This window comes from Scatophagus argus, chromosome 18, assembly GCF_020382885.2.
Source record: "Scatophagus argus isolate fScaArg1 chromosome 18, fScaArg1.pri, whole genome shotgun sequence".
NCBI lineage: Eukaryota > Metazoa > Chordata > Actinopteri > Scatophagidae > Scatophagus > Scatophagus argus.
The window spans coordinates 13,506,601-13,532,580 of record NC_058510.1 but is presented as its reverse complement, the minus strand read 5'-3'; the positions used below and the strand labels follow the sequence as shown (position 1 = coordinate 13,532,580).

The 25,980-nt window shown below is 40.3% G+C and overlaps 1 protein-coding gene across 4 annotated transcripts; it reads left to right on the top strand.

The window, feature by feature from the left end:
- The first annotated feature begins 1,689 nt into the window (after nucleotides 1-1,689).
- Nucleotides 1,690-25,657, top strand: map7d2b (MAP7 domain containing 2b). 4 transcript variants are annotated; one of them, XM_046371862.1, is made up of 17 exons: nucleotides 1,690-2,290; nucleotides 2,563-2,586; nucleotides 3,414-3,497; nucleotides 4,762-4,922; nucleotides 10,194-10,344; nucleotides 12,399-12,488; nucleotides 15,531-15,620; nucleotides 16,714-16,808; nucleotides 17,514-17,587; nucleotides 17,730-17,938; nucleotides 18,641-18,779; nucleotides 19,477-19,657; nucleotides 20,422-20,526; nucleotides 20,720-20,783; nucleotides 21,540-21,684; nucleotides 22,188-22,483; nucleotides 22,965-25,657. In XM_046371862.1, the coding sequence occupies exons 1-16, from the start codon at nucleotides 2,254-2,256 to the stop codon at nucleotides 22,477-22,479; spliced, it is 1,941 nt and encodes a 646-aa protein (XP_046227818.1). In that variant the 5' UTR covers nucleotides 1,690-2,253; the 3' UTR covers nucleotides 22,480-22,483; nucleotides 22,965-25,657. The 4 variants fall into 4 exon arrangements, with proteins under 4 accessions (XP_046227818.1, XP_046227820.1, XP_046227821.1 ...); XM_046371863.1 differs by having other exon boundaries at nucleotides 1,693-2,290; nucleotides 22,209-22,483; XM_046371864.1 differs by lacking the exon at nucleotides 2,563-2,586.
- The last annotated feature ends 323 nt before the right edge of the window (nucleotides 25,658-25,980 follow it).

Below are 25,980 nucleotides of genomic sequence, written 5' to 3'. Positions count from 1 at the left end.
GTCTGAAGGTGGTGAGATGGAGCTAATGTAGAAGTAGCTCCAATGAAGAGCACTTGCACCCCTCAGAGCCCCAAGCCAAGAGCATCCAGGGCTGCTGGGTGCCGACAGGGCTCAGTATGTCTGGTGTGGTGCTATTTTGGTCATTAGATGGAAGACAAAATTGCGTCCTTGAGCAAAGCAGTGAGTCCCCTTGGCTTCTGTGTGTAATCTCTGACCTTTCTGCTGTGTATGTTTGTATGCCTTTGACTTTGTCTTCTTCTATAATGGCTTTAAAACTACTTTTAGTGATTTGTTACATGTTTATTAGTGAGTTGTTAACTAGTTTTCTTTGCCAAAACATGCACATTTTGGGGATTCTCCCAACAAAGGACATTGAAAGGTCTTGACAAGGTTCGAAATCCCTGACAGCCAAGTAGTGAAACCCTATTACAAATCTTTAGCTTGGTTTCTTGTGTAAAATCTGGTTTTAAAACTAGGAAATTAGCCCAAGATACTAGAATAGAGTAACTACACAGTTAGTGCATTTTCTTTTTCATCAGTGTTAATTGTCTCACAAAAGTTTTAGCTTTTAGGTAGAGCCTGATGAATGCTGGATTTTTGTGACTGTCTAAAGGTGACTTATTTATCCTCCTTAGTGTGGCCCCTCACACTGCACAAACCAGTATGTATTTGAATCATACCACAAAAAAACATGGTCAGTATTAACTCTGGAGGCACAGCATAAATATTTTGTTGAAGTTCCATTTTGACCACATTTTAAATGTTGCCTGAAGAAATGCTATGAGAGTATAAATGCTGCTGCAGCCTTAATTTTGTCTTATCTTCATAGACGGCTTTGAAATTGCATTCTGTTCAAAAACGTAAAAATCCTTTTGCTTCTTTACTGTAAAGGCTGCAAAACTGATTTAATCAATTGTTGATCAAAACAATAGACATACTGTTGTGGTATCCTAGCAATATTAACAGTCAGACAGTCAGCTGCTATTTTTAAACAAGCAATGTTAGTACTGGTTCAGTGTTACACTGTTTAATAAAAATGCCTAATTTGCTCTTTTTCCATGACCCTCGGTACAACTGTCAGGATGTCTACTGACTAAAAACAATGAATATAAAGATGGGACTATGTAGAAAGCTTCATCTGCAGTTGAATTTAGATTCAGACTGAATGCTTTGAATAAACAGCAGAGGTGGAAAAAGATAATACAGTAGAAGTAGCAGTATGACAATGTAAAGAGTAGTAATATAGTATTATTACTCATCATAATGTAAAAGCAGGATGTCACTCTAATAAATCGGAATAAATGTTGTGTTCCACCTCTGACATACAGTGTGGGATTATTTGTGTGCTCATTTATAGGACTTTCTGACACGACTCTGTGCTCCTGACTGTGTGTGTGAGTGACCCATATTGTAAGTCGGCGGCATTCAAGCTCAGTTTGTTACAAGTATGACGTAATACCGCTGCTGGGTCTCGCTTGTGCCTGGCACGTGCGCTCTGACACGAGCCAATAAGGAACAAATGAAGCAGACAGCCACGTGAGAGAGGGTGGGAGAGAGAGAGAGAGAGACACGAGCTACACACCTATGTTATGTATTAAAAACAGAAGAAATAAATATAAACACTTTAAGCTGTTTTAATTGCAACTTTACTCGACAGCTGGTTTTATCCTGTCCCATAATTCTTGTGCAGAAGCGTACCTGGTTGCTAGGCGACACGTGAAGGCGTGAGTGATGATGCTCTGCGCATTGATATATTAATTAGCCAACTGTGAAGCGGTCACAGATTTGGCAGATAAATTGAAGTGGACCTTGACCAAATAAATTTACTCTCCATTCATTTATCAGTCTCTTTTAAAAAACAGACATCTACAACAAAAGAGAACAGTTAATAGTATTTCATTTCCCTCATATGTCCTACAATATTTTTTTTCCACGTAGGTGGAAAGTAGACCCGAAACATTGATTATTTTTCGTCTTTCAGATATAGCCGCTATATTAACACGGTGAAGACAAAATCATAGCTAGACCATACAACATAATACTCAGACAGAAACCTAATGTATGCTAGCTGTAAGGCGTATGGAGGCACCCTCCCCTCTCTGTCTCGACTAAAGACTCCCCCATTTTAAGAATCATATTTTCCTCCGTCTTTTCCTGAGTCATTGCGTTGCACAGCCGGTCTCCTGTGTGGTTTTCAACGGTTTTCTGGCTCCTGTCAGGTCCCTCCGGTGAACAAATTCGACGACCTTTGAGATGACTGAAGTGGCTTCAAGCCGCCGCGAGATGACAGGTGAGAAAAATATGCTCTTCGCTCTTATTCCCTATAAATGTCAAGGAATTAGTGTCTCTGAAGGCTATCTGTGTACAGATAGGGCTCACCTAATATTTAACAAGCCTGCTAATCTAAGTGTTAATACTGATGGAGAACCCATGTAGGCAGCAAAGTTCACCACAGTTTGCTACTATAAAATAAAGGGGCAAGGTAGGTTTTTGCAAAGCATCTAGACATATATTTACCATTTATGGAGATCATTGTTAATATTTTGTTTTATGTTTCCACAGATCAGCCATTGTCACTTCAACATTGTAAGCATGGTTTCACATGTAACAGTTAAGTCAAGAGGTGTAGAAAAACCTATTGCAATAGGAATATACATCTGTACTGCGTGCCAGAATATGTCAGTTATACTGTGCATAGCTTTTCTGAGTAATACAAAAATAGTGCATCCTGCTTTGTAGTTTCTAATATACAGAACATCCCTGTTTATTGCCTGATAGGCTGACTGCTAAATTTTCTTAGATATTTCTTAAATCAGGCATGTCCTTTGATTAGTATGACAGCTTGTTATCAGTTTGGTTATACATGACATACCTCAACTGAAAGAAGCCATTACTGCCTGTGAACACATGATTCAGCTGAATGTGTTTGCATGTGATGTAATCTCGAGTGAGGATGAAGCAGAGTAAAACCTCTGGGGCACAACTCGCATTTACATGCATTCGCATATCAAAGGACTATGTGAATTGTGTGGACATTCACAGCCGTCCCCTGGGTGTTGTGTGTTCATGTGTGTACAAAAACGATGGTCGATAGTTGTCCTTTGGCCGAATTTATATCAGACCGACAGATTTAGAAACAAAAATACAAGAGGAAGAAGGCTGAGGGTTACACCCAGGGGTCCTACACTGACAGCTTACTCTGACACCTAACCCTAAAGGCGATATGATGACTGACAGGAGATTTATTGCATTTGGATGCCATGACAACTATGTGTGATTGCTACTATTAGAGCCTCTTCCATATTGTCAAAAGCAGGAGTCACGTTCACCGCTCCAGCTGTACATTTTTAGCTGTATTTGCCTCTTGGCAAGCATAGCATGAATCATGTCTGACTGCTTTCTCCAAAACGCAGCGCTGGGCCCTCCTCCCACATCGCTTACCACCAATAGGAAGGCATCTCCTTCTCGATCACCATCCAGCCAGAGCAGCCCTTCAGGTAAACCTCGAATTATATCCAAATACATTGATGTGCTTCCTTTATCTTCATAATCCAGGGCAGAACTAATTGAAAATATGACAGCATCAAAATTCAGAAAACACCAACCAAGTGGCAGTGCTGTGAGTGTTCACCCTTGATTATCATGTCTAGTGTCCAGACTTTTTGATGTTTCTGTGCTTGTTTCGATGTTTATGTCTTTTATACAGCCGTTGTGAGAAAATTCTCATTTAACTGTTCACAATCAGAAACGAACTGATGCTCGTCTGACCTCAAACTCACACACAATAATTTCACATGGGAACGCTGATAAAACAACACAATACAGCATGAAGTCACCTCAATATAAAACATGTGTTACATTACATAGACTTACATTCATTTCCTGGAAGTTTAACCACCACCTAACCATAACAATAACCATTACTTGCCTAATCCTACTCCTTACCTTAACCTTAACACTCACCTCAACCTAACCTTAAAATAAGTCTTCACCCTGATATTTAATGATTAACATTGTGGGGACTTCTGTGTTGTCCACATAAGTAAGACAGGTCCTCACAATGTGACTGAGTAAACAGATTTTTGTCCCCACAATTACAGGAATACGTGTCTACACACACACTGAAAAATTCAGATCCTTAACTTTAATAAAACTGTCAGTACGTCAGTGGAGAAATACTCAATCAGCATGAAGTCAGATTATTTATTGTTGTATGAAAATCTTGTGTTTTCAGTTCACGAAACAGTCTTAAGACAAAGGTTTGTTCTGAAACATTTTGTTTTTCAGAGATTTTACTGGATATCCAAATACTGTATAGAGATTTGACAGGAAATGAGGAGATAGAGAGACATGGGGATTGAAACAAGGGGCCCCGGTGACCTCTGGACCTGTGGACCACATTCTTATGCTGAATCTTCAACATTTCTCCTGGCTCACTGTGTTTGTGCTAATTTCTCTGAAAATTAACCTGGGAATATGCACCACTAAACCATGATACCGATATTATAAAGACCCAAGGGAGAGTCCTGCTTTAACATGAAGGAGTCCCTGTCTACTTTTAATCTACTTTTAACATCCACTTCTTGGCAAAATTAACCTGCTGGCTAAATTTAGCTGGTGTGCCACAAAGCTGAAATAACAACTGCAGTATTTTCATATGAAATTTAATGGAGAGAAAATAGTATTTAAGCAACTGAGTGTATGTACTTCTCTCCCAACTCTGTTATGTGTGTGTCTGCTGCTGTACATCCGTGTGTGCAGAGATTTTTGAGGTGCTGCAGGATAAGGAGCGTCGCACGCAGCAGCGGCTGGACCGCTGTGCCGAGGAGCGAGGGAGGAAGATGGAAGAGCAGAGGAAGAAGGAGCAGAAGCGCAGGACAGCAGCTGAGGAGAAGAGACGGCAGCAGCAAGAGGCAGAGAAGGTCAGAGGTCACAGCACACTAATGATGCAGTCACTACACATTAGAGGATGTGAGAAAACAGGACAACATCCATGCAGATTGTGTTCCCCCAAACATGAAGCTGAACAAAAAAGGTAAAATATTGTAATAAAATGCAGTATGAAATTAACAAAAGTGCATACTGCTCTAGAATAAGTAACTAAAAACAATAACCAAGTGTCAAACCTTGAATAATTAAATAATCAAGATTAAAACTAGTGCTATGACCATGTTCAGTGGTACAATACACTCAGTATCCAAGCTTGTTTGTCAAGAAATCCAGATTCGCTATCTTGCTATTTCCTAAATCTGTAAATGAAATGAATTGTAATAGACTGAGATTGTTAGACTTCTGACATATGTAGGTGTGTTGGTTTTGTTGTTGCATGTCCACATTTTGTATTGTAAGGAGATTTATGTGAATGTTTGTGCCCAGGCAGCAGTAAGGCTGGACAACATGGTTAAAAACAAGATATCAATATCAATTATGTATGTATCTAATTTTTGCACAAAGTTTGCACAAACACACATAAAATATTCAAAATGATGAACTGTGCAACAAATCGTGCACTGATATTATGCAGTAAAGAAAATGTGTTTTACGCATAACCAGCCACAACATTCTCCTTTATTGTGTCCACCAGTGATCGCTCTATTTTTTCCTTTTTCCCTCTCTGAGGTCTCTGCCACTGAGGTAATGTGTCAATATAACCGAGTCAGTGTGTTTCCAGCTGCTGGCTGAAAAAGGGTTTAAGGAAGTAGCAAGTAATTAATGCAGGAGCTCTAGTGACTTTCTGTCAGCTGACCAAAGGAAACATGAAAAACTTTATGCTTCACACTTAAAGCCGCAGCACACACACACACACAATAAATGTAACCACCCCCCGACATCCTGGGATGATGAGTTTGACAGAACACTTTCAAACTTGTAGTCTTCTGCTTCAACTGATGCTGACTCAAGTGACATCACTTGAAGACATTTAAGAGACTTCATACAGTCGTCTCTGGAGACAAATGTGCAGTAGTACTCCCCAACAGCTGGAAACACACTTTGATGTGTAAAACCAAATATAGAAATGGACAGTTTAGATCAAAGTTGACACCATTTCCAGTCTTTTCTATTTCTCTATCAGACAACAGCTGGTAATCGTCCCACTGTATGTATGAATGCTGTGTGAACTCACAGCATTCAGCGCCTATGCCTCAGTACACTCACTGTGGAAGCTATTATTTAAGCATAGTCAAAAATATCAACACCATTTCGAAAGTGTTCTTGAGCAAGGAACTGTCTTTACCGCAGCAGCAGCAGCAGCTATAATGTGGGCTCAGGCTAGACATCAAATCGTGCACTCACAAGGGGAATATCGTAAGCAGCAGGTTAGAAGAGCAGCAGCATCTACAAAGGATGTGTTCAGGCACAATATCGTGTAGGTCACCCGCATTTTGGCAGCGCTGAGTGCCAAACACACAAACCCTGTAGTAACCCATGTTAAATGAAAGAAAGCAGACTTATTACGCAGCGTTTTGCACCCTGTGTAGAAAGATGAGTTGATTAAGATGGTAAAGTGGAAAATATTCAGGAATATGATGTTACAAATAAATGTGTATTCAAAATTTAACTGATGTAAAAGTACAAAAATATTATCACCCAAATATACATAAAAATACTATTTTGCAGAGTGGCCTCATATCAGGATAATAATGATTAATGTGTAGATCACATGTTGTACCTGGTAAAGGTGGAGCTCATTTTTCACTAGATATTCTGTAGGGTAGCTTGTGAATTTCACCAAGAAATTAAGTCTTACACTAACCTAGACTGATATATCATAGTTTAGTAGTTTATTATATTTTGTATAATTAATCCAAATCAGCAAAGTAAGTAAAGTAATCAAATAAATGTAGTGGAGTAAAAAGTACAATGTTTCCCTCTGAAATGTGGTGGAGTAGAAGTAGAAAGTAGTATAAGATATAAATACTCAAATAAAGAACAAGTATCTCAAAATCAGTGCAGTACTTGAGTTAATACAGTAGATTACTTTCCACCACTGATAGAAATGACAGATGATTTTGTGGAATATGAGAATACGTTTGTGGCTATTTCTCAACCCTACATAAATCGTCTGCTGCGTTTGCGTTACAGCCTTCACCTGGAATAGAAATTTTTTAATGCCTGTTGAAATGCAAAGCAGCACATAAAAGGTTAACAAGCCAGAGCCAGTCTGATCCACAGAGAGTTCAGCACCCGGTGTGTGTGTGTGTGTGTGTGGTTGTTGGGGGGGGGGGGGGGGGGGGGGTCTCTGTCTCTATTGATTTAATGGCCATGTTTGCATGCTAACAGACCCCTCCCCCCTCCCCTCCAAACACTCATATGCATAACTTAATGACATAATGATCGGTCAGTCTCACGGGGCGATGACATCACCACCAGCGTATCACGTAGCCTTTACTGGAACAGACAGTCGATGCTCGCGGTGCTGTGACAAGCACATATTTCACCTCTGAACAGAGAACGACATCTACAGAATCAATGTGCCTCGGATTATATAGAAGAAAACACAGAAGGTTTGAACATGGAGTTTAAACCTCAGGTTAATTTAATTTTACTGTAAGCATTTGCTAATTATTTTTTAAAATTATTTGAGTGATTGTCTAGTCAATAGGATGTCACAAAATAAGGTAATTGCTCATCACAGTTTCCCAGACCACTATGTGACGTCCTCTAATTATTTGTTTTGTTGACTCAACAATCCAAAAATAGTCAATATTCAATGATATAAAACAGACAAGACAGCAGAAAGTCCTCACTTGGGAAAAGGTGGAACCAGTCAATGTCTGGCATTTCCATTATTGATAAATCAGCTGAGCATTTTCGGAATTAATAAATAAATTGTTTTGTCTGTGAAATTAAAAACATCCATTGAGAGTATTTGACACACAAAACAATAAATTATCAAAACAGGTCCTAAATAAGCTCCTTTTAATCAATTAATCAATTCATCGATTCATCTTTTCAGCTCAAGATTCTGGTTTTGTGGTTATTACAATCCAAAAATGCAATTTTTCTCAGTAATTCTAATAGTATTTAAAAAGGTCAGCTTTAGCATGTTGATTTAACCTGAGTCCAAGTCATAGCACAAGCAGCTCCTTCTCACTGATTTTATTTCATTCATAGAAGACAACTTTTTTTTGTCAGTCTGGCCTTTGTCTTTGTCACATGTTTTGGGATAATAATAGTGGTTCTGGGTAGTTTCTTGGCTAAACTTTAGGCTTACTGGTTATCTTCAGTTGTCACACAGCTCAGCCATCACATTTATTTAGTCTTCTTTTATTGTGTCAGTTTTCTGATTCTAGTTAATGCCGTGGTGTGTCAGGTAGGAAGGCTGCAGTTAATATTCTGATAGAGCGTGTCACTTGATGCACTGTATTGCCCCTGATAAGTAAACCAAATCACAAATTAAATATCAAAAACTGCACATAGAAATGCACTCTTTTTTGCAGAAATTTTGTGAATTTTGGCTGCTATTACCCATGGAGGGACGTATCCACGCGATACTGTATTATAATATACAATATCCGCTGTGTTGGTGTCGGGGAGATCCTCCTGCAACCCTCTGCCTGCTGTCTACAGTCTCTGTTCTATTTCGATCTATATCTACAGTATATCTATATCTCTTTCCACTCCTATTCTACCCTCTTGTGCTTCTGGTCTCTCTTTTAAATCCCTCTTCATGGTGCTGAATCCCCCAGCCCTCCCCCGTTGTCCCTCCTCCCTCCTGCAGTCTGTTTGTGACTCTGCATGCACCTTCAGCAAACCCACCCACAGTGCTGAGGTGGGGCATTTCCATCCTTTATAAGACAGCACACTGGAGCAGGGCATCAGCATTATATTGTGAAATTACTGTATGTGCAACTGCTATTAATGGTCTTTGAGCAGTATGGGATGTGGTTGTAAATAGAAAGATGATCCACAAAAATCAGGAATAGGAAAACAGGCACAGCAAATGAGAGAGAGAGAGAGAGAGAGAGAGAGATGTCTCTTCAATTGCATTTTTGATTTCTCTTGTCTGTTGGTAGTAATGTTAGTTATAAAATGTGTTTGTATATGGTTGCAGGCAGCTGGTAGATGTTTCTTATTAAGCAAAAGTGGGATTGGTGTAGCAGTGGATTGTGCTGGGGAGGCTGTTGAGTACTTGCTTGTGTTGTTGTTGTTGTTATACACTGGTTGTGCAGTACTGAAAAAATATGGTAAAGGAACAAGTTTTGTGATCTAAGGCAGGGAGCCACTCATTAAACAATGAGAAATTACTGAAGGACCATTGTATTATATTCTTCATTTTAGCCACACCCTACCCACGGATGAAAGCATATTTTTTGCTCTTTAAAATTATTATGCAAATTAACACACTGAGAAAAAAGATGAAATGATTACATTTTGGAATGTAGGTACATGCAAGAAAAAGAAGAGAAAATATAAAAGGGAACACTCTATTCTTTTATAATTTCTCACATGTGTGGAAAAAAATTAATTTGACTGTGTGTAGTATGATATTGTATCATGTGTCCAGTATATTGTATTGTTGTTCTGTTGTGGTTTGTATTTTATTTGTTAAGAATGTATTTTTTTGAAAGTACTATTCCACAGTATATCATACTGTGCATAGAAATGAGGCAGAAGAAAGTTGAAAGAATGAAGGAAAGCAAAAAATGAGCACTAGAGATAAAACAAGTGTAGCCTGTATCAATATCTAATCTGCCTGCTCAGTGTGTGTGTGTGTGTGTGTGTGTTCTTGCATGTGTGTGGGGGTGGTGACGGGTTGCACTTTGTCTCTTCCCCTCTGACTAAACTGCTCTGTGAAATAGACTCAGTTATTAGAGAGAGAGAGAGAGAGAGAGAGAGAGAGAGAGAGAGAGGAGGAGAGGGAGGGAGGGGGAGGGTGGGGTAAACAGTTGTGAGGTGGTAGAGAGAGAGAGAGAGAGTCAGCTACCTAGAGGAGCGGCAGACAGACGGAGAGAGAGAGGGAGACAGAGGGAGCTGCTGTATTATGTATCACTGAGTGACAGGCGAGCCAGCGATCAGTGACCGCCAGCAGACACAGGACAGACGAGCGTGAAGACGACGGACGGGCGCGGCTGCTGCAGTTGGATGCGGTAACCATGGCGCAGACGAGCGCATCGCCAGGCATCCGTCGCCGTAGCGATGGCTCAGTAAGAGAGTGTCTGTTCTTCCCTGTTTCTGAACGCAATGAGCAGGAGAGGCTGGAGGCCCTGGTCCGCCGGCGAGCTGGAGGTCCTGAGAGACGAGGAGGAGGTGGAGGTGGAAATGGAGCAGGGGAGGCCCAGGACCACCTGGATATTAGGCCTAAACGCTGGACATGGGGAGGGCCGCCTGATGGAGTGGAGGGTGAGTATGATGGGAGCTGGGGGGGGTTGTTGATAAGATGATGTAAAAGAAGGATCATTATGATGTCACCGAAGGGTTGGTTTGAGGTGTAGAACAGGAGGTACTGATGGGGGGGTGGGTGGAGAGGAGAGGAGAAGCATTTGACTGGAGGTCTGGAGGTCAGGGGGAACAGCAGAGGGGGATGGTGGGATGAAAGGGTGGGGACTGCAAACCGGAGAAGAGAAACCGTGGAACGAAAGGGGCTGTTGTGAGGATAAAGAGAGGAAGGCGATGATGTGAGGAGGCGAAGAAGGGATGAGCTGAAGACAGGAGAAAGGCAATGAATGGAAAAGGGTGTGGAGGCTGCAATGCAGGAGCTGCTCAGTGCTTTGTCTCTAAACCTTATCAGGGTTAGGAGAGTGTCTGTTTACGGTCATGTATGTCTGCATATGTGTGTAGAAAGATTCAGTATGTAACCAGACATTCTGAAGCTGTTGTTATTTGGCCTGCAAATGTGCCACAGGTGTGTGTGTTCCTGTGTGAGCCATTACTCCGTTGTTTTATTTCTGTGCTGGGAGGAAGGTCTAATTCCCAGAAGAGCAGGCGTTACACATCAACCTTGAACCCTCCAAGGCCACGCATGTAAACAATTACATGACGTAGAGCGACATGAGGCTGCGCACTCTGCCAACATCCATCTTTCTTAATTTATCTCTCTATCTTTCTCTTTCGGATCACATCATCCGTGTCTTCTTCGACATATTTCTGCCGTCATGTCAGTCAGCTGGAGGCCAGAGCTAAGCGCCACCAGCTGGGTTCGAGATCCTGTGGTGCATTCATAACGCCATTAATAATTCACAGTGGCCATCATCCCAGCCATACTGGCACTGACCTAGGATCATGGTCCACCCTGCAGCTTGTCTGGCTATGGCCCGGGTGACTGGCAGAGAGGCTGCTCTGGGATCTGTCAGGCCCAGCAGAACGCTCACTGCAGCAGAAATGGCAGCATCTCATCTTACTGCTCCACTCGATTAAAGGACAGAGACTCACTAAAGCAAAAATGCAAAATGTGTATATGTGAGCTGCGTAATTTTGTCTGGTTTCAAGGAGGTCCAATTTAAATTCTGTGCGCACTGATAACCGGAGAAAAAAATCCATCACTGCAGCACTTGTTGTTTTTTCTGAACCAACTGACTCATACGTGTTCTTGTGCTTTATGTTCTGAAAAATTGAAACACATATGCAGACAATTGATTTGTCAACAATCAGCTGGGCTTTTGGGCTATAAATCAAACAGCTACAACTATTTCAGCCAGGTACTTCAATATGATTAACAGGAAAATTATGGTCACCCATTACTAAGTGCTGTGCAGCCAAACATTGTTCAAATCATGGAAAATTATTTCAAATTCTACTGAAGTTTTTAAAGCAACTAAATCTGACAAGCTGATATATTTGAAATGTTGGAAGGTGTGGAATAAGTGATTGCGTTTTGCAATTACCACAAATCTTCAACTGCGAATGCAACCAAAACTGTATTTTAAACAACACAAGTGAACCACAGTGAAGTTCTGTGGATTGTGACGTCTTTGGTCCAGACTGAAATATTTCAACAGCTACTACGTGGACTTTCCTAAAATTGCGTGGAACTGATGATTCCCAGAGGAGGAGTCCTGATAATTATGATTACTTTTCTTCTGGCGCCACCAGATAAGCATTTCTGGTTGAGAGAGAAATGTCTGCAGTCGTTGGATGTATTACTGTCAGTTTGGTGCAGATCCACTGGCTTTTCATCAGGTCCCATCATTAGGTCATAGCATCCGTGTGTTCTGTTGACTTTTCATCTTATTAATGTCAACCATGCAGGAACATTAATGTGGCACTTCCTGCTGGGGATCCTGTGAAGGATCATGTGTCTCAGATGTTTCTTTACTGTTTATGTCAGTGTGTGTGGACAGAGGTTGGTTGTTTGTACGTCATGTGTTAGCGACGCAAATGTTTGTGTACGTGTCTACATGAGGATGTGTGAGTGTGTAACGCTTTGCTTTTTCCGCTCTGCTTCACCTGCTGCCCAGGTAACCCTAAGATCCCGTCCTGCCATGCCATTGGCTCCGCTAAGCCCAATGAGCTTCCTGCTGCTTCCAGCACCAGCCAATCCCGTAACGGTACAGACCACATGACTCTGTGTGTGCCGCTCTCACACGCTCCCCCACCACTTGTCCTGCTGTCTCACCTGCAGCTGTTCCTCTGTTTGCATGTACAGTATGTGAACATCTTTGTTCCGTCACATTGGCTGTTTTGATTGTCCTGAAGTGTGTTGATTGTCCTTAAGTGTGCTGTGTCTGGTGATCAGTTCAGCGCAGTGTTGGGGAAGCTTGCTCATGACACCTCTTTTTTCTCAGTATATTTTATTGATCAATATGCTTCACCGATAACTGACAAACATAAACATCTTTGCATAGAGACGCCGCCAAGGGGTTTCTTGGAAACTGTAGATTGCACAGGTTTCTTCTCCAAAGTATCACCTACAAGTGGTGAGAAATCCAGCAGCATGATGGAGCAAAAAAAAAAAAAAAAAAAAAAAGATGGTGAAAGCACACAGATGTGTACATTTACAGATCTATTGATTGTTACTTTTTTAGATAAAAATTCAGGTTTCTGTTTTTTTCAGGTTTTCTCACCATACAGTATAGATTGCTAATAGTGACATATCCTCCCATGCACATATTAATGTTACTTGCAAGCATGCTGACAGAAATACTATGAAACAAATGACACTTTTGGCATTCATCGCTTGCTGAGGAAATATGTCGTAGTGTACAGTGGATTAGTAGGCTATTTGTTAACTCTGCTGCTGCTCGCATCGTGATGTGAATTCAAAACCAGCTGTGCAGCCACAATTATAAAGACTTTTAGACTCTCTCTAAAATCTTAAAATATATTCCTCTCCATGAGCATGAGTCACAAAAGTGGAAATGCCACATGTATGAAAATACTTCATTTATCAAATAATGACACTGTAAGACAAAACAATGCCATAATAAGAAAAGAAGTTCAGTAAAAATACCCCAAAATGCTCTTTTATTACTCAACACAAGCTGAAAAGCAAATCTCCAATACTGCAAAACAAAAACTGTGGTGAAATCCTAAAGTAAATGAAAACACTTGCTTTATTGCTTTAAGACAAAGAATTGTGTTCCCTCCAACACTATCTGTATGTTTACATTGTTTATATTTGTCTTTGTCTGTGTGTAACAGAAAAGTGCATCACTTTTGTTGATGGTTCACCGCACATACAGTTTACTTCTGTTCTCTACTGTGGCTAGTGAGTGTCTGGTTTGGAGCCACACACACACCCACACATCAACACACTCTCATCACAACAAAGGGCTGCTCCACTTCCTGTCTTTTTGGCTGAGGGCTGTGTTTAGTGATGCATGCATACTCCAGCCCCCCCACCCTAACACACACACACACACACACACACACACACACCACACATCATACTAGACATTTACCCTCTAGCTATCTGTGAAACTTGTTAGACCTCCACCAACACACAGACAAGTACAATCAGATCGCACCACACACACACACACACACACACACACACACACACACACACACACACACACACACACACACACACACACACACACACAGCATCCAGCGGACATTTCCAATCATCCCTGTCCCATATAATACAGAAGCAGACATTGCTGGGAGGTTTTTTTTGCACTCTTGCTGTGCTCTCTCTGTAGTTTTTTCTTCTCTGCTGAATGGGTCACCAAACACTCAACAGTAACAAAAATGAAATTATGTTAAGATGTTAGGATTACTGTTATTTACCTTGGTAATATGCAAAACTTGCATAGTGATTCAAGAAATATATCCTGATAGAGTAAAATGCTCATGTAAAACCTTCGTTTTCTATTTATATGTCTTTAATTCAGCATTTATACATTACCTCAGCTTCTCAGTCAGTATGTTTACATGCACACGATTGATAATTGGATTATCGAATGCTTGGTCTGTAGCGTATCAGACTTTCTGATCATATTAAGTAATACACTTGTTTTTAAAAAATCTGGTGATAATAAAATTAAGTTAATGCAATCATGATGTTTGCATAAGCACCATAACCACAGTCACTTAAGCAACTTTTCTGTCTTATTTTGTCAAATTTATTTTGAAAACAGAACTCAACCTGATATACAGAACTTAAATGTACTCATCATCTCTTACATTGGCTAAGTATGTTGCTAGACATGACAAATAAACAAATAACACTTTTTTGTTATGTGTAACAGCTTGGGGATCAATTACATCCAGTCTATTAGACACATTAAAGGACATATTGGAAAATAAAATTTTGAATGTTATTAAACTATAAATATACATTGAAATGAAACATACAGTGCAGTAACAACAAATTAGCCAGCAGCAGACTCTGTCCTCAGGTAGAGAAATCCCCTTCTAAATCTTACTAATAAACACGTCATAGCTTGTTTGTTTATCTGTTTATGCCAGGTGCAGTTAAAAAGCTGCATTTTCACTCCATTGCTCTTCGAAATCTTCAATGAAAATAACATATTTCCCAAAATGTCAAACTGTTTTTATTAGAAAAGGTACTGTGGACTACACAGGAACACTGCACTGCATTATCATTACATTTGATAACACTAAAAACATAAATCCTGAGATATCCACATTTTTGAGCAAACCGTGTTACTATCCACATAGTAGAAACTCACATTTTTATAGCGTGCATGTACGTACACACTGAATGTGTTGGTTTCTTCTTTCTGAACGTTGTCACGATGCATTTGGGTGCTGTGCGAAACATTTTTCTCTTAGTTTCATGGGACTGCAGTGGCTGCCTCTGTATCATCTTCCTCCATTTCATGACGAAGCAGGCTGAGTCCGTCTCTGCTCTCTGCTTCGCTTCTGTCTTACATCACCAAGGTTAATTTATTCTGCAGCCTGCATGACTTATCGATCAGCAGGATTATTTTCTGTGTGAGCTGGCCGGTTTCGACTTTGTCGTGTTATGGGCGTTTGTTTTGAGAGTGGGTGTTTATTAATCATTTTTGTGACATTTACATCATCCTTCAGTCCAGGAACAGTCAGTACTGTGATTCGCTGTCTGTCATATATGTGTCTGTGTGAGTGATTTGTGGCTTTTTTTTTTTAACTATATATATCAGTTGGTGACTTCCTGTCTCCACCCGAGATGGATCCACCAATCAACAAACAGCTCTCCAACTCTTCAGCTGCCCTACATTCACCAGAGAGAGGTAAGAGTAAGGGAACCCACAATCAGATACCCAGTAACATACCCAGTGCTGAGCGACACTGTAAAAGGCCACAGCCTTAATTCACCAAAGGTGATGAAATGAGAACCTGCTGTTTCTTGAAAGATGGCTGCCAAGTTGATCTCACCTTACAGGATCTGTAAAAGTTGTTCAACCAGCCAGTTTGGTGTTTGGTGCAGGGAATTAGGGAAAATCAACCAAAAACGTGCAGCACAGCACTTAAGTTTTACAAAAGAAAGTTCATGTGTGTAATTCACTACATTAAATTAATGCACTAACCAAACCTGAAAACATGTTGCATTTCTTTGACAGAGACCTAATACTTTATGACAGATAATGTGTTTGTATCTTTACTCACAAACAACTGTGCTTCACTGGTTCAATTGCTGCTTGATTTTTGCTTTAAGAAGATTGATCTTATTCTTATTATTTACTGTAAATAACAATATGACAGAATTATTTTTTTAATCCAAAATAATGAAGAGATGGTGGTGGTTTTCCTCTCAAGCTGTATAAGGCTTCAGTGACTTCCAGTAAGAAGATGAGGCAGAATGTATGAAGCCTGAAAGGCCTAAACCAGGGCAGGAATAGCCTTGCGCTGTTTAGTTTATAGCTCTGAATGCAAATTGAAGGCAACACAGATCACCAATTTTATAAACTCTCTTGTGGATTTTGACAATTTAGACGTTTAAAGAAAATGTTTAGAAAGAAAGATGAATAGATGATAGAAAATGAACCTAAAACGATTGTGACGAAATGAAAGTGACAGGGTTACGTACTATTGGTGGCATAAACAATGGTCCCAGAAATATAAATAATACAGTTACTCACCTCTGTCTGTTTCTGCTACTGAAATCTAAAAATCAAGATTTTCACTTGTATTTCACCTGCATTTTATCTATGCTAAAGTGTGGATTGTGCTCATGATATGACACAAAAGGACATTTTTCAACATTTTAGGGATATTTTGCTTATGTTTGTCCTCTTCTGATTTTTCTTGGTGTGTGCCATCATTTTTTGTGTGGGTTTTTAATGCGTCTGTGTGTGTATGTATCTGTAACCTCTCATCGAACAGCTTCCTCCAACAATCGCAGACCGTATAGAAGTTCCTCCAACCGCAGGAGCGTCACTGGACTCCCTGAAGAGACGTCCAGAGCCAAAACACCTACGGTCAGCACACACACACACACACACACACACCAACAGGCATATGTAGAACTCAGCACTTGCAACCTTGCATAGATATGTGTATTCCCTACATGCTTACCCACAGCTGTAAGCCACACATTTAAAGGTCCTAATGTGTGTCAGTTAATTTAAATATCTACACAGTTTGTGTAAACATATGGGTCGGTGGGTTGTTGTGGTTGTCACTGAACAACTGAAACTATTTCATGAATCTGTTTATATGTTTACTTGTTTTTATGTTTATAAATCCATTTATATCTTTATTCAACAAATATTCAGGAAATCAGTCATAGACCCGTTTTTACAAGTTCGAACTCAGAATTCAGTCTTAATGAATAAAGACTTGCTTCAAAAACTCAACATAATCTCTCTAAAATTTGTATTTCCTTATGAGAGATTTACAGATTTTCTGTGAAATCACTCCGGTAAATTCTTACTGGAAAAGTCAGAGGACCAGGATGAGACAGAAGAAATAGGTTAGGGTTTGGTGAGACAGGATACACTGCATGTTATATTGTTTACAGGAGTTAAACTCATGATTAAAAACTGCCAGCAAGCTGATGTTTCTAATTAGCTGCACATGGAGTGAATGCTGAAGAAACGGCTCAGTGTCACTCAGCCACTATTTGTTTATGATGTTGCTGCTCTTGTTATTATCACAGTAACATTTAGAAATGTGGCTTGCAGGGGGAGTCTCCTAACACGCCGGTCCGCAGCTCATCCTTCAGGGCCAACAGCAAGGGTCCTGCCACACCGAAACGGTATGAAACACACACACACGCACACACACACACACACACACACACACACACACACACACACACACACACACACACACACACACACACACACACTCACACACACACAGTCCAGGTCACCTGATGTGGTTGTGATGGTTTTTAGGGTGAGCTCGACCAGGAGTCGTGCTCAGTCACCCTGTTCCCCAGGCCAGTACCCCCCCTCCCCACTCCGGCAGAGGGCCACCACCCCCGGCACTGATGACAGGGGTCACCCTGAGGTCAAAGGTCACAGAACCCTGGAGAGGAAATCAACCAAATCTGAGACATCTGAGAGAAAGATCCCAAAATCCACCAGCAAAGAACTGACTGCAGGTAAAGGCACAGTTTGTGTGTGTGTGTTGTTTTGACAATTTATTTATAGTAGTCAGCCCTGCTACATTTGGTCTTCAGAACTGATAACTTGTCATTGGAAAACTCATTTTTCCACTCCGTGTGCTGCATATCAATTCAGTGCTCTGCAAGACGTTTTCAGCTGCATTTCCCTTCAGACCTTTTAAAAGAATAAGCAATTTATGCAAGACTGCAATATATAACAAAATATGCTGCCAAAATGAAAGCTCTAGTTTTTGTCATTTTGTTGTTTGCCATACAATATTGAACCCCTAAATTAAGATTCTGTCATAATCATAACAATGATGTTCCAAATTTATTCTGATGACTTATTGCATTTTATGATAATTAAACCATTTTGAATTCATGGCAAAATGCTTACCAGAGCAAAAAGTCATTTTTTTTCTTTGTTATCTGGATTAGAACTATGTTCACATTACATTATAAGACGTGCATTGTTTTCTCTCGGTTTTGTTTTCTGTTTTCTCTCTCTCTCAGATGGTGTGTTTCTCTCACAGCCCTGGTGTTTTGTTTTGCCTTGTCACTGACAAACCTGTCTGTACTGCACATTAGTCCAGTCTTATTTTCACTTCTGAAAAATTTGTCCAAACGTGTTTTTCGTTAAGTCACGCTGCACTACTTTCCAACTCAACCGTCTTTGTTTCCCTCCACTCACGCACTCAGAGTCTCCGGGCACGCCCACAGGCCGGAGTGTTGGTGGCACGATGGATGCTGAGGAGGCATCCAGACTGCTGGCTGAGAGGCGACGTCTGGCCCGAATACAGAAGGAGCAGGAGGAGAGACAACGGCAGGAGGAGGAGAGGTAAGTGTGTGTGTGTGTGTGTGTGTGTGTGTGTGTGTGTGTGCAGCAGAGCTCACACAACTAGTTTTACATTTAAACTGATCCGCAACTTTTGACTTTTGAGTCATCATTTTAACATTTCTTGGCTCCGGCTTCTGAGTCATGAGGATTTGTTGCATTTTTTGTCCTGTGTGATAGTAAACTCAATATCTTCAGAATCTGGAGAAAACCAGGCGTTGAAGACATCACCTTTTTTATCTGGCAATAGAGATTTTCACTATATTCTGGCATTTTATAGAAACAACTAAAAGGTAATGCACTGAGAATGAGAAAATGTTTGGTTGGTTAATCAATAATGAAAATATTGCTAGTTGCAACCCTATGCGTATTTACGTGTGTATTTATCTATAAATGTGCACTTTTTGTATGCATATTACTGGGCAAAATGGAAGAAAAAATGTTAAAACAACCAGTCTTATTTTCATATTAGTACATGCTGTGTCATGATATTAGTTGAGGTGTTAAAATAACTATTTAAATTGTTTGTATTATCACAAACACCAAACATCTTCCCGAACAGCACTTGAGTATCCGTTTAAAACCAGTGACTTAGTTGACGAACAGAAATGTCTTTTGTTATTATTAAATCAGGCGAGCGAAACTTTTTACTCCTGTTGTGTGGTGGCCCGTATAGCTCAAACCTCATGTGTTCCCTCAGGCTGAGGGCTGAGGAGGAGCAGAGGAGGCAGCAGGAGGCGAGAGAAAGGCAGGAGAGAGCTGCACAGCAGGCCGAGGAGGAGAGGCTGAGGCGGGAGGAGGAGAGGAGGATCAGGGAGGACGAAGAGAGACGACAGAAGGAGCAGAGATGGAAGGACATGCAGGATCAGCTGGACAGAGAGGTCAGGTTGCATTACTGTCTTTTTATTTAGGTAATATTGATCAGGATTGTATGAAAATATGTAAAAAAATGGAGCTACACTATATGGACTAAAGCATTGGGACACCTGACCATTACACCAAGAGGGACTTTAATGACATTGCATTCTAAATACACAGACAGCTTTGCAGCTTTAACAGCTTCCACTCTTCTGCGAAGGCTGTGGGAATTTTGTGTGTTTTTGCCCATCCATGCAGTAGAGCATTTGTGAGGTCAGACACTGATGTTGGATGAAAAGGCCTCTTTCCAGTTCATCCCAAAGGTGCTGGATGGGTCTGAGGTCAGGGCTCTGAACTGATCTGATTTATGGAGCTTTGCTTTTTACACTGGGGCACAGTCATGCTGGAATAGAAAAGGGCCTTCGACAAACTGTTGCCACAAAGTTGGAAGCATAGCATTGTCCAAAATGTCTTGGTATGCTGGAGTATTAAGATTTCTCTTCACTGGAAGTAAGGGGCCAAGCCCTGAAAAACAGCCCCATACCACACCTGAAGTCAATAATAAAGAGGTGTGTTCCAATACGTTCGTCTATATAGTATATATATAAATATATATAGATTGAAGCCTTTGATTTTAGGTGACATGTGCATCGTTTTAACATCAATAAATTATTTCCACATTAACGTTGTCGTTATCACTGCAAACAAACTCATCTACTCAACTCCAGTTTTGCTCAAAGAATGAGAGATAGACGGAGAAAAACGTGACAATAATGATGGTTTTCAGAGGGAGGAGGCCTTCCTGCGAGCCCAGAAAGAGGCAGAGAGGAAGAGACAGGAGAGAGAGCTGCTGCACATCCAGGAGGAGCAGGAGAGATTGCAGAGGAAGAAGGTATCAGAGATCTGCACCATATCTGTTTCATAACTCACAGATATCACTTCATTGGTGATATATTATAAGACATTAATGCAGTTAAAATAAGGTACAGATGACATCAAAACAAAATGTTTTTCACCTTTTGTTACTTTTCCACAAACGACACCAGTAGTTTTTGAACTGTGTTTCTTTTTCTCTGTTTACACAGAGAATTGAGGAGATCATGAAGAGAACACGGAAGAGTGAAGTGGAGCCTCTGTCTGGTGCTGCAGGTGAAGGTTAAATACAAAATCCTGTGGGACACCATCAGCCTCTCAATTTCATCTCCCTGATGACTTCATGCGCTGTGTCGTGGCAGTTTGATTCCTTTTATTTTTGTTTCTTTTAATTTTTTATCCATTTCTTTATTTCATGACATAATTATTCCATCTCCACTATATTTTTTTGTATTTATTTATTTTTTTACTCAATTGTGAAATATTCTTAAAAGTCTCATCCAGTTTCTCCAGCATAATTAGTTTCGTCTAAAACTGAATGAGCGCAGGCTCATCTGCAGTGTGACTCAGCAGTATTAGAAAGGCAGGGGAACAGCGCCTCCTGATGGTTCAGACCACCAAGTCTTCTGCAGTATTTGTCAAGCTGTCTGACTCAAAATGGCTTATAATACTTTATATTTTCAGCCTGTTATTTATACAATATTTCATAAGTGCGCAATATGTAATTTTTTTAGATAGTCATGAAAAATGGCTTAAATTTAATTCGTTGTGAAAACTTAAGTTGATAAATCTTGTACAGGTGGAACATTGGCACTGCTGAAAATATCTTAAGTCTATATCTTTGGTGTCCAGCAACTCCCACTTGTTCCAGTAAACAACAGTAAATAAAGATGGTGTGGATATCAGAAGACAGTCAGGTTAATCTTATTCACGTTTCTCCCGTTCCTGACTTCGACTACATCACCTCTTTTATAATATTAACCAGTTAATTTCCCGGAAAAATAGGTTTTAAACAATATTGTGTGTCTGCAGCATCCGACATGAGGGCAGATGCTTCGGTCCCTTTGGAGGAGGACGCCCCAACTCCAGCCGATGCCCCCGTCATCATGCTTGGACCCCTGGAGAACAAGAGCTGTGTGGACGAGCTGTCTGACGGAGTCCAGTCCATGGACGTCAGGTGAGAGAGATTTTCAGCTGTCTCTGGCCTTCCTTCACACCTCATGCTTAATTTCAAATTTATTTTTGTCATGTAACATCAGCTTTAGCATCTTCATGGTTTTGTTTTGCAGAAGAAGATGAGAAGAATTGCAGTTGTTTTATAGATTTTATCTCACACGTATATTTGTATATTTTACACATTTGATTATGTCTACCTGTGATTTTTCTCTGGATGGAGGCAACTTCCACCATACTGTAATACAAACAGCCAAAGGTTACATTGTAGATGGTGTCTCAAATGAAGAAAGACAGTTTTATTTATTATCAGGGAACACTGACATGTTCATATACAAAATGCACACGGCTTATTTCACAACACATTTTTTCATAACAAAACGTAAGTGTTATTCTTATTTAATACAGAAAATGTTGATTTTGAGGATTTTGAAAAGTGCAAATTAAATATTACTAAATATTACATATTAATAAATATTCTGTCTCTGTCATCATTGTGTCTTTAAGTTCTCCATCTGTCTCCATCAGTCCAGTCTCCAGGGAGGAGCAGCCGAGTGCTCAAGAGTTTTCACCTGTCACAGAGGGGACGGATGGCTGCCCCCTGGACCACTTGATGGACCTTGACGCTCAAGGACGAGATCAGCGTCATGGTGCGGAAACACCCCCCTACCCTAAACTGCAGGCTGGCAGTGGTGTTGGAGACCTCAACAAGAACCTATTGATCCAAGCGTACAGCGCAGCCTCTGAATCCTCCCAGCTTATCCACAGCGTCGGCCCGAGCAAACTAGACGTCCAGTAGCCAGGTAAACTCACAGCACCTCTTTCACACCTCAGAATCAGATTTCTCATCATGGTTGGCACTGTGACAACAGTTATTGTATGCTGTCAGTCTTACTGTCTTACTTGCATGTGTGTCTGCTAAATATGAACCTACAGTCATCAGGTGATGCTAAGCTTAAGCTATTTCTATTCCAGCATAACCCTGTAAAACCACAACTTGGCCTTTGTATACTTTCCATAAGTACTAAGCAAACAAGGTACAAAGTGTTAATTAGTGAGTTGTATGTATGTTGAGAAGTGGATTTTATTATCTTTGACAGAGCCAGGTTAACTGTTTCCAGTCTTTATGTAAAGCTAAGTTAACCAGCTGCTTGCTGTCGCTTTTAATGTAGTACACAGACATGACACGTATCAGTGTCCTTGTCAAGCTCTGTGCATTTCTTAAAATGACAAACTATTCATTTAACATGTGATCGATCATTTTGTCTTCTTCCTCTCTTTTAGGACATTTTCAGGAGCTGGCAGGTTCTGTAGAAACTGAAACCAGGAGAAATGGGCCAAGAGACCGTCACCTCTGTCTGCAGCAACGACAACAATTAACTTCATTTCCACAAGGAAGAAATGCTGATCAACTGAGTTCACACATCTGTATTACCAAACCTTGCAAACTTGTAACAGTAACACTTCTGGACACATTTTGAGGCAGTGCAAATGGACAGTTTTGACTCTCACAAACACAATATTCCTTGTCAAAATCTGATTTATAATGTAGTTATGTGAAAGGAAAGAAAGTGGGATTAGTGTTCTTGCACATTTGTCATACAAAAGTTATGTTTAGGTAAGTAAATGGGCTACAAATTTAACATCAGGTTTATTAATATGAAGCTCAGGCTTGCTGAAAACATTTGTCCAACTTTAAAACTTACTGTATGGGTGAGAGATGGGGACTGAAACTGTTTTTTGCATTGAAGACATTTCACAAAATTGCAAATTTGATGTTGCATCTTTCACTGATCTTTTTGTTCCTAACAACTCTGAAATCAGTACATCTCCTCTACATCTGGTCCTGTTGGAGCCACCATTGCCCAGCTGCACTGTCACAAAATATTAATCAAGTATCATCTGCTTTAATCTCTCATCCCTGCTTTTGTAAAACTCTGTAAATAGATGTGACCAGGTGGAGGAGGAGGAGCGGCTCTGTAGCAGTTTATCTGGAAGGACGCCGTAAAACAGACACTTTTGTGTAAATACTGTGTAGCATCTGCAGTGAGGACTAGCTAGTTAAGCTGTTTATGACTGTAGCAGTGAAATTCAACAGTGTATGAGTTTCTCTCTATCTGTCAGTGTTTCTGATGGTTGCTGTGTCTTTATCTCACCTCTGACCTGTTCTACTGCTGACAGCGACTCCCAAGTTCTTTAAATCCCAGTCTGCTGTAAATTTCCTGTCATCCTGACGCTGGAGAAAGTCATCAACAACCAATATTATAACCCTGCTGTTGACCCATAACTCTTAGCTTATAGCTTTGGTTTTTCTGCTGCTTGTTGTGGATATTTTGTAGAAGTGCAACAATCCACAGCCAGGATTTGAAGAAAACCTGGGAGGCAAAAGGCAGGACAAAAATATGTCAAATGTCCTGTATTTTTATCTATAGGACAGGAGCACTTTGACACAGTGTGTTGTGTATTTGTCTGGCACTGACTGTAACCCTGCTAGCTGCAGTTTATAGTGTGCACTTACAGTAGTTGTATGTTCCACTGCTCTTAAGACGCTTGTATCTCAGCTCACCCCCCCTCCTGAACTAAAATATACCTCACCAATTCAGAATAGACTCTGGTGTTAAACCGCGATCACCACCTCGCAGATCATCACCTCTGAGGCCTTAAACCTCTGTGCAGTCAACATCTTCCCTTAAAACAGTCCATCCTCTGTGTTTGCCCCAGGCTGAGTTTCATCCAGCATGGGCACGTTTGCTGTTTAGAGGATCTTTTCGACTAAAAGATCCTGCAAGTAGAGAGACAAGAACTTCAAATATTCCTTGAGCAAGGCTGTTTGATTTTCAGCTGCATCTGACCAGGCAGTTCGGAAGGAAGTGACAGAAAAATTGAAAGTATCTGAAAGAAAGGTTGAATTACATGCAGGGTACAGCATGGAACTGCTTTGGGGCCACAGGTTCTCAAGGGTCCTAAAAATTCCCATGGTTACCATGTGGATAATCAGAGCCATAGGTGGGAATGTAGTAATACTGAAATAATAAGTTCAACTCACTAAACTCTTTTTCAACTCTCTGACTTCTTTTCTGACAACAATCAAACTCTGTATAAATGTGTGAGTAATTAAGGAAAATCACATTCTGTTCTCTCTTGACAAATATTTAGTTATATTATTTTATTTTTTAAACATCCAATCTAAGTTTTGCCTAAAAGTTACTTCCCATCACATTGTATTTATTCAACTCTTCACCTGTGTTTCTAGTAACAATTTCCAGAGATAGTACAGAGGCAATGACCTCAGTGTCAGTGTCCTCGATAATAACGCCCTCTTTATTTACATTTATATTGTGGCCAAGTGATGCATGTTCCCCTATAACTACAAATGTACTTGAGATGATTGCCCATCTAAGGGAAGGGGTAGGAAATGGGGGAAAGCAATCAATTTTGGATCCAGGTGCAAAGAAAGTTCTTTAAAAAACCTTCTTGCTGTGGAAAAGTGGCTCTACTGCTCTTCCAAGGTGCCACATTGAGGGGAAAAAAAGATGTTTACTTGTCACTGCTGCAACTTTCAGTGCATTGTTTTATGTTTTTATTCATCTTTCAGCTTCCCTTTCTCCGTGTTAGCTCATTATTCCTCCAGATTCTGCTGAAATAGCTTTGTAAGAGGGTCTCCTGCGTGCCCTTGTATATGACGTAAAAATAAAGGACATAATGATTAACGTAATGTTACTTAACTCTCTGACACTGCAGCTTGGTGGATTATATCATTGTAAATGTGGTGCATGGATAACTGCTGAGAACAATAAACTTCATCAAGACATTTGTGTCAGTGAGCTGGATACATAAACATATCTGATAACAGCAAACAGACAATTGAGACAATGGAACTGAAATGGAGGAAATGAAGATTTTAAAAGGTCTCAGGTGTTTAGTTTTTGACCTTCTTAACGTGACATATGAAAGTATAAATCTAGTGCAGGACTTAATGGAGTCACCTTCGTGCTGCACTGAAACTAAAACGTGCAAAGCTGGAGTGAATATTTCATTTTATAATCGTATAATCTTGAGATCATCGCACAGCTGACTCAAACTGCATTTATTTGAGTATACCTATTGGGAACAGATCTCAACATCCTGTTTAGCCGCTCAGCTTTCAAAATAAAACAATCGGTGACCTTTTTCTTGTGGTTCATGGTTTTATCACTACTGATGGCTGGATTGACCCAAAGTTAAATGTAAACTGCTTTGATTTTTTTCCCTTTTTTAACTTTTGAGAAGAGCTGTAGTGGATGTGGTATTTCGGTAACAC

What these genes read in the sequence shown, in the direction of transcription:
- map7d2b (XM_046371862.1), top strand. Translation starts at nt 2,254, where the DNA reads ATGACTGAAGTGGCTTCAAGCCGCCGCGAGATGACAG. An exon ending in AGCAGCAAGAGGCAGAGAAG is followed by an intron (nt 4,923 to 10,193) that starts GTCAGAGGTCAC and finishes CGCAATGAGCAG; the next exon opens with GAGAGGCTGGAGGCCCTGGT. An exon ending in GTCCAGTCCATGGACGTCAG is followed by an intron (nt 21,685 to 22,187) that starts GTGAGAGAGATT and finishes TGTGTCTTTAAG; the next exon opens with TTCTCCATCTGTCTCCATCA.